Source organism: Chaetodon auriga, chromosome 13 (assembly GCF_051107435.1).
Source record: "Chaetodon auriga isolate fChaAug3 chromosome 13, fChaAug3.hap1, whole genome shotgun sequence".
Classification (NCBI taxonomy): Eukaryota; Metazoa; Chordata; class Actinopteri; order Chaetodontiformes; family Chaetodontidae; genus Chaetodon; species Chaetodon auriga.
The window spans coordinates 17,274,255-17,283,341 of NC_135086.1; the positions used below are offsets into that span (position 1 = coordinate 17,274,255).

At 40.9% G+C, this 9,087-nt stretch overlaps 1 protein-coding gene across 1 annotated transcript; it reads right to left on the reverse strand.

The window, feature by feature from the left end:
• Positions 1-150: 150 nt before the first annotated feature.
• Positions 151-8,872, reverse strand: spryd7b (SPRY domain containing 7b). The gene is made up of 5 exons (XM_076746114.1): positions 8,706-8,872; positions 7,030-7,146; positions 6,493-6,659; positions 4,120-4,222; positions 151-1,373 (listed from the first exon to the last, which is right to left on the reverse strand). Exons 1-5 carry the CDS (start codon positions 8,809-8,811, stop codon positions 1,276-1,278), a joined length of 591 nt encoding a protein of 196 aa, XP_076602229.1. The 5' UTR covers positions 8,812-8,872; the 3' UTR covers positions 151-1,275.
• Positions 8,873-9,087: the final 215 nt, after the last annotated feature.

A 9,087-nucleotide genomic window follows, 5' to 3' on the forward strand; every position in this document is an offset into this window, starting at 1 on the left:
GTAATCATAAATTCACCTTCGACTTAGAGTCCACGACAGACAACCTCAGACCTGTGCGTCTCAATCGTCCTTTTTTTTTTTTTTTTTTTACGGGGAGCAGCGAAGATGATGCGCAGCCAAAAAACGACACGACAGGACTGTGACGAAAGGATGCCTCCAGACAAAAAAGTTTAATCAATCAACAATATTTGGATTTGCTTGTACAGTAACGTCATTAGTGCAAACAAAGACAAGCATTTGAAATATATGACTGTCACACTTCAGCAGCAGATATGCAATGCCAATACAACACAACAGATTGACATGTCTAACCATGTATCTCTGATCAGAGACAAACAGCACCAGCTCTGGTAGTATTCTACTTAGAATATAATACATCATAAAAGATTTCACGGCAGAGGAAAACTGTGGGGAAACTCGAGGGCTGTTCAGAGAAGCGAAATCAATCTTAATTGGTGGCATTTTCCAGCACCATCACTTCAGCATCCCTCAGTGAGAGGTCACTGGCTGTCCCCTGGAATGTGCACTGGTTTACTGGAGTTAGTGCTTGAAACCATCTCTGCGTCAACTCAAACTGAGCTGGTGACATGAGTTAAAGAGTGTTGCAATATCCCCGCTTTGTATTGTATTTTTAATTAAAGAAAGCAACATAAAAGTGCATGGGATGTCGTTGACTGATGTGTCTCTTTTGACGGCTGATCCTTCATTAGTCCACAAACTCTTGCTGGCAAACCAAAAAGACATGCGACTTTGATCTGTGACTCAGATAAATAGAATTAAATAAAGGGCGTATGCTGGGATGTCAGTGTGGAATTTGGGGGATTACATATTCAAAAACTTAAGTGTAAAGAAACGTCAACAAAACATGGCTTCTGATCCTGAACGATGGGAACCTTTTACCATTACATCCGCTGTCTGGCGTCTCCACACAGATTGAGAATGTAAGCAGCAATTGAAAGCGTTTCAGTTAATAAGGGGTGATTACCACTGACACAAGGTAATGATTTGACAGGTTTCCCTCAGCGCAGACTCTAACAGCCCATCGTGGCTGACCAATGATCAGCAATCCCCACTCCTTCGATGCTCCAACGTCATCCCAGAGCAGCAGCGGCGGCAGCAGCAGAGACAGAGTAATCACGGGAAACAAAACAAGAGGCATTACAGCCACACACAAAGATATTATCCAATCAAGGTCAAACTGTAGTGTCACAGAGGTTGCTATGAGATATAAGAGAGGATGACAACGTAACGAGGGGCTGAGGCTGAAGTGCTCCTTTAGAAGATTTGTTGTTCGAACAGGATCTTTTCGAATCCTTGTGGAGCTGTGTGATAGAAGTCACTAAACTGGCAGTCTAAGATGGCACTGTCATCCACTGGAACAAAAGAAAGACATTGCGTAAATGTTTTTACAATGTGCAGCATTTCAGTTTTAAAATATAAATAAAAATCACATCACATGTATTGTTCCCATCCCTGTTTCAGTATGTCTTTAAAGTTGGTGCAAAGACTCCAACCCAAGCTGTTATTTTGGTACCATGACTACATCACATGGGTGATGCTCAGCCATGTGATGCCTCTAAAGTCAGGCTGATGGATAAATGAAGGTCAAACATACAATAGTTTCAAATACATGACAAAATGTCACCAAACGAAACATTTGTTTATTATATTTCTCAGTCAAAATTCTAAATGTACCCCGGACTCCCCAGAACGGCCTTTTAAACACCCAACATTCTTCTTGTTTACTCCGCAAACATATTTGTTCTGCAGAAACGAGGTCAAATGCCTCGTAACAGCAAGTATTTCAACATAATCTCTCAGCATACTGGAAAATGTTACGTTTTGTATAAGCCTGTTAATACTGACCTCTTTGGATGCCGGAAGGTTATTAACATAACTTTAGCTTGGAATTCACAGTTAGCATGCAGTTAGCGCTAATCTCATAAATCAGTTCTCAGTTAGAGGAGCAGCATCACCTCCAGGCCAAACACTCTGCCGTGACAGCTCACAAAGCAGCCTACAGTGCACCTGTTTTGTTGAGCGGTTGTCTACCTGAGGTGTGAGAGCAGCAGAGGTGTTAACCGCTCATCTGAGTGAGAAAACTGAGCTGTGCCACTGCAGCTCGTGGAACTAATTCACTGAAAACTTTGGGGGTGGGTAGAATACAATTTTAGGGTTTTCCATTAGCAGCTTAATTAAATCTTGTCATTTTTATTCAGTCTAATTATAGACCTAACTCAGGGTGCAATGACAGAAAAACTGAAAAATCTGTATTTTATGGCATCATTGGCATTTAATCATGCACAGGCAGTCACAGTTTCAGCCAAAAACATACCAGATTAACAGAGTACTTATGGAAAAGTGAGAGCGGAGCGTGTTCCTGTGCTTTTTAGCCCTTTAAACGTGAACAATATTACTGTGCATACACAACTCTACAGAAATTCATTGGAAAGCGTGAGATGATACTTATGACGGCATCAAGAGTGACTTTCTGATCACGTGCAATTAAATGTAATTAAAGTACAGATTTAATTACTCTTCAGTATTTTGTAATTTGTATTTTGTTGGGTAGGAATAAAATAAGATGGACTCTGCACCAAAATACTTGAGGAGCTTGTATTTGTGTATTTGATATACTTAAAATAAAGTACTTAATATGTCATTTTATTCTCATAAAAAACACATTATTATCCTCAGGTTTAGACGGTAATCTAATCACAGTCTTTGGCTAACCTCAAGTCAATCCGGTGACGTGTCCTGTCAACTACTGGATTTCATTTGTTTTCCTTGTGACCAGTTGCGAAGAAGCTGTTTTGGTGTTCGGTGCAGATTCCCCCAAAGATACAGTTATGCAATGAAAAGACGATCAAATATTGCACGCTAAGGCAGGCTTACAGAATGACGCCAAATCTCAACATAATAAAGAGTTAACTGGCGAGCTTTTGTGTTGGTTCAGTAAGAAAGATGAAATGTTAGTTGAGCTGAAAATCAACTAAAACGGAAAGGGATGACTGCAGTGTTGGGGGGTGCACAAAGCAGAATCATTGTTGATACTGGTTGGTATTGCTTCTCTTTCTCTTTACCTTTTTTGTACTGCATCACACTCTGTTGTCATGGTACTGTTTTGTGTCTTTTGCACTGGAGTTCTTAGAAATCTACTTACACCACTGTAGTTATATTTATTACCCTTGAAAAAGGCATCTGCTAATTGCTCGGCCTCAATGTCCTCTCATTGAACTAATGCACCACTGAGGCCCAATTGTTTAGTTCCCCCTGCTGCATTTCAACTGGCTGTTCACTCAGTCAGTCAATGGTCGCTCTGACTGACGTAAATCACCCAGCATGCACCCCTGAATTCACAGCCTCCCACCTCCTCGATACATCCCGATTGTGATGTGAGACATCAGCAGAGCTCATCTTTTCACTGCAGGGGGTTTAAGGTCAGACCCGTATCGAGGCTCCTAAAATGATGAGGAAGCATTTGTACTTTGTAACAGGACACTTTTTGAGTGTATTTGTGCCCATCTGTGATCACACAGACATATTTTCTAGCTCAGAAGTATTAGCAGTGCTTTAAAAAACAAAGGCTATTTGCACAAGACAGCTCAAACAAATGAGTCACTACTTTTTCTGCATTAGTGCTGCTGGAGGACAAGAACAGGCAAAAGCTGCCACTAAGTCCCAAAAGCCGACATGTTTTCTTTCCAACAGAAAATCACGAGCTGATTTCACTGACTAGCTTAGCGTCAACTACAGAGAAGAAGCCAGCCTATGAAATCATCAGCTGTGACTTTACACCAGAATAAAACCTGCATGTCTTGATTCTCTGTGGCAACACTGTCCCTTCCTGCTAAAGGCTGTGTTTAGACTAGTCCCCATTACTCAATCCTGGATGTGTGGAATCTGTTTGTAGTCGAATATGCAAATAAAAAACCCTTATAAGTACAACAGCCTGACATGAGCAGTGTTGTGTAAAAATGAACAAATACCGCCCTCTAGTGGAATAAAACTGGAACTGCCATAATGGCATTTCTGAGTGTTTCTCAGTAATTTTCACTTAACAATAACATACGAGCCTTAGTAACCTTGAAAGCATGTCCAGCCAACAAATAAACTTACCATAAACAACAGGGTACACGGTGCCTCGAATCCCTGAGGCAGGACAATGCATGTTCTTTCCATTCAGATACAAATTCAGCTCCACGTGGTCATACGTGATGCCCTGAGGAACAAAAACAAAAAGGGAATCAGAGTGGGAAAGCCAAAACCAAGGTACGTATATGATTTGATCCCACAGTGTTCTTTGCTTTCCTCTGCTTCCTCCACTGACACGTTCTCCTACTGGACCATGACGGCTTAAGCTATAATTATCGCAGCGTAATTACGGTCACTGACACTTCCATCCATCCAAGCAGGTCAACCATCTGACTCAAAATGACACATTAAAACATGACTTAGCATTTTCTGGTGGATAAAACATATTTTTTTTAATATCAAGTACTTTGTAAATACTTTATATTGGTCATTGGCTGATTGCGCAAGTACGTTTACGTATTGCACATACTCTTAACACTGTTTGACAAAGAGTTCAAATTGCACTGAAATGTGTGTGAGTCAAAAACCGCCAATGAAGGCCTACGTACTGAAAATATGTCCGTGCTGAACAAAGTCACAGTTTGTTTTTATGCTCATTCTTCCAGGAATAAGTGACAAAGTGAATGGGGAACAATATATGATGGTTTTGCACATTGCTCCAAGACCCTGTGGGTTAGTAGCCACAAACTGTGGTCACTCACTCATCGACAGTATGTGGTCAGTCCGCTCATGACTGATCACAGCTCTCATGCAATGTGACAAACATAAACTATAAATTGTACATTTGCATGCAGGCATCACTCAGTGATGGCAGCGTTTTATGAAATCTTGTACATTCATGCTCATTGGTTTAAAATAAAACTCTGGAAACCTTTTCGTTCCTTTTTGTTGTTTTTGTTTTTTTAGATATTGTGATATGTCATGCAATTCTTTGCTAAATGATCACAAAAAGTATCACAAAGGTATTGTAGCTGATCATGAACTTTACAGGGGTTGTATAGTATCAGAGGCCAGTCATGCACAGGTGTTCATATTGAATATCCTGTACATTAGCTCTGGCAAAGGAAAGGTATAACAAAGCCCACATGAGGAAGCATCACTCAATTCAGGCTGTAATAACACAGTTTACTGACTGGCTGATCTGAATTTGGCTCCTGATCATTCTCATTACACGTTACACAAGTTCATTCCTGTATAATTACCCAGGTTTGCAGCATGACATGTTCATCTGTGTACATGCATTTGCTCCGTATGAGTAACTGTATGTGTGTTTCTGCCACTGAAGGACTTGAGGGGTCGCCAAAGTCACCAAGTTTGCAGTTCCAGCAGTAGTAGTTGTATCTCTTCACAGTGCTTTGATCTCGTCTTCAGAAGAACCACATAGTATCATAAAATTGCATGACTAGGCAAGAAGACAGAAAAGACTTTTTTTTGATGTCTTTGTAGTTTGGGTTTGGGGAAAGGAAGAAACAACATTTGCCTTATTATGTCAGGTACAATCTGTTGAACACTACGCTGTGCAGATAATGACATGCTTGCTGACAGTGAGAGCTTTGCAAGTGTTTTAAAACAGCTCTCACCCTGCAAGCTGGGTTTTGTACTGCAGCAGCTTGCACCTGCACTCCGCCTTTTCAGACCCGAATCTGTACTTATCAACATCGCATTTCACAAAATGATTGAGTCCTGAGAGAGGGTGAATGGAAAAGAGATGTTCTAACAGTATATGAAAAATCTGTTAAGTATAAACTGATGTGAAACGGCAATTTTGGCAAATTTAAGCCCAAACAGAAGGCCCATATTAGACCACGTGACTATCAATGCACATGCTCATAGAACTGGAGCTGGAGCAATGTTGGTGTATTTAATGTTGATGGACGGTCAAGAGAAGCCTTGTGGATGTTAAGCCTCATTTGAAGCCAGTTAAATAAGCAGAGCAGTAGGCTGGATGTGGGCAACTGTTTTTTCACGTTGCTTTTTGTGTCATCTCACACAGCCAGACCTGAGGTTATCTTCGCACTTCCCGCTGCAACACAAGCTCAGCTGGTTTTGTTGTTACAGAAAAGCCTCCTCGGCTGCCTGCTGCGTCGGTGTGTGCGTCTGTTGCTGCTGTGTCGAAATGTACTTGATAGACATGTCCCCGTGGTACACTGACTGTTGCACTTATATAATATACTTTGGGTCTTCTGCCACATAAATGCAGTTGAGATGCCCCCCCTTGCTTAACTCTGTCACATGAAACAGCTCAATTATGTCTGCAGACTAAACTGATAAAAAAAAACACAGATGTCAGCAACCATGAAGCTCATTTAGCTCCCACAAAAAACAGCCTGACTTGTCTAAAAGATTCAAAGATAAGGTCATCAATTCCGGATCAAGTAAAATAAATGTTGCACTTACCACAATGTCACCCTCCTGAGGAAGGCTGTTTGCGGGGAGACGATTTTTCTCTTCATTATTGTGGTACACAGACCCATCATGCCTCAGGACGAGGCTATTTGTGTCTCTGCCCATAGGCACTTGATTAAGATTCACTTTCTGCGTAGCCACACCTATTCCCCACACACCTAAACACAAAACACAGCCTTGAGTCTGATTCTAAAACACTCATTTTACTACAAAAACTAAAATGCATTCAGAATTCTTTATTACACGTGTAGACAGGATTCACATGCATAGCACATTCACAGTTGAATGCTAATAAAAAGAGACTGCAGCTAATGTGGAGCTGCATGAATAGCTTTGCCTTAGGTCGTATATGAAAGAAAGCTTTCAGAAAGTTTTTACTTTTACTGTCAACATGAGCGTGCAGTCACAAGATGGTGTAGCTACTAGAAACTGCAGCGTGTGTGCATCAATAACTCCCACTGGGACTGTACCAGGAAAAGTCAATCGGGTAAGAAAAAAAAAGGCAGGCGCTACAAGCCGAGAGCTTACCAGTGGACTGGATCTTAAACTCAAAATAACTTTTGTTCTGGTGCAGAGGAGCGTTGGCCAGACAGCCTCCAGTGCCACATATCCTCCGGCCGCTCTTCACAATGACAACGTCTGTACCTGCAGAACAAGCGCAAAGTAGTAAAAACACAATTCAGAAAACTAATTTTGTGACCATTTTCATTGTCGGTTAATCTGCCAAATATTTTTGTTGATTAATCACTTGCTTAGTCTTTAAAATACCAGTGAATGGTGAAAAATGCCCATAGACCATTTTCCCTCAATAACCTCCTAATTACTGTTTATTGATAGTAAGTAAGGAAGTTGTTCTACATTATTCTGATTTTAATAATCTCACCCTAAATAACCCTAACCCCCAGAGTAAAGCATTAATAAGTGCTTTAGAATTACTCATAACGAGCCAATATTCTGCTAATATGCATGTTAATAAGCAACTGGTACCAAGTGTGACCAATCTGTATAACCACCAATGCAAAAATATTACACACAAAAGCAGCGAATCCTCTGAGAAGCTTGAAACAAAGAATGTCTCTGCTTTATAAACAACAAGCGCTTATTAGATTATCAAAGTTGTTGCAGACTCATTTTTTGTGGATCAATTCATCGACTAACCATTTCAGCTCTGAGCCAACTGCTGCTGGCCAATTTGCATTCTCTATTATTGGTACGTTTGCTTTCAACAGCCCGGAAACCAATTGTTGTATTTCAACACTGACGATAAGCACTTTCTTATAATGAGTTAAAGCATTTCCCTGATGAAACCCCTCCAAAAAGGAAGGTTAATTAAGTACAACTGAGATGAATCACATCATTCAGCCCCCCTCAACTCACAAAAGTACTATCATTATTATTGTTTCTCCATTTGGATTGTTGAACTTCACTGTACAGAATGATGTTATGATGTAAACTCATCTGCTGTGGACGTAAAAGCTTCTCAGTGCTCACTTTAAGCCTCAGACATGCATCTATGAGCAGGGTTTCCTGACATCACAGCTGGTTTGGTGGGCGATTATGTCCAGTATGCAATCTCTCTTTGCAAATTTGCTGAGATCAGACTTTTCAGTGACGTAGGGGACAACTTTTGTCTAATATTTAGACATTATAGATGGAAAATATTTGCATATTGATGCTCTCTGGGTTTGTCAATGAGGGATAAAGAGTAAATATGCTCTTAACGTGGTAAATGAAATGGGGAAAAAAACACATCGAACAAAAAATATTATTCAGATTACTTGTATAACTGGGGTCTTAAATGCGTGTGGAGGGGATGTGTGAAGTTGAGCAAGTGAAAGAAATAGGAAATGTTAATGCTGATGGCTGACAGCAGAGTCTTCAGTTTAATGGCAAGAGCGAAAAATCACGAGTAGCCTTATCTTACGATATTTAAGTCTGGTCCCTTTATATTTAACTAAGCGATAACCTTGGAGGAAGTGTTTTGAGTCGAAATGTTAGTACACACAACTGTATCTCCTTTATACTTCCAAAAAACACATATTATTGTAAATATTACAACACTACGAACAGCTAGCTGTTAGCTAGCTAACGTTAATGGTGACGGCGGAAGTAGCAAACCTACATGTCACACACGGCCAACAAGGCGCGTGCAGACATCAGCTGCCTGAACATCAGACGTGAGAATTAAAGTCAAACTAGCTTACCCATGTGGTGAGTGTCTAACTGAACAGTGGGCATTTCTTTGAGGGGAATATGCCCTGATCCGCCATCCCCGCAGCAACCTAGACAACACGTAAACATCGCAGCCATCCTTGCTCCGACACTAGCTACACATCCGGAAACAAACCCATGCCATTAGACCAAAGAGTGCATGACGTTGACACGTCAGACTCCCCTGACACAACAGCGACACACCGCGGCTGAGGTCGGAGCTACATAAACCCCTGCTACCCAACTGTATCCAATCACAGTGGCTAAGATAGGCAGTTGCTCCTGATGGCATGGAAACAAGGGAAGAAAATCAAGGTCAAAATTTCTACACGTGACTAAGTAACTATTGGATATCGATGTTACATAACCGCAAGT

Bases quoted from the DNA above. Each gene is read 5' to 3' on its own strand.
- spryd7b (XM_076746114.1), bottom strand. From the start codon at position 8,811: ATGGCTGCGATGTTTACGTGTTGTCTAGGTTGCTGCGGGGATGGCGGA. The intron at 7,147-8,705 runs GTAAGCTAGTTT...CTTGTTCTGCAG, and splicing joins GTTAGACACTCACCACATGG to GTACAGACGTTGTCATTGTG. The intron at 6,660-7,029 runs GTAAGCTCTCGG...TTTTGTGTTTAG, and splicing joins GTTTAAGATCCAGTCCACTG to GTGTGTGGGGAATAGGTGTG.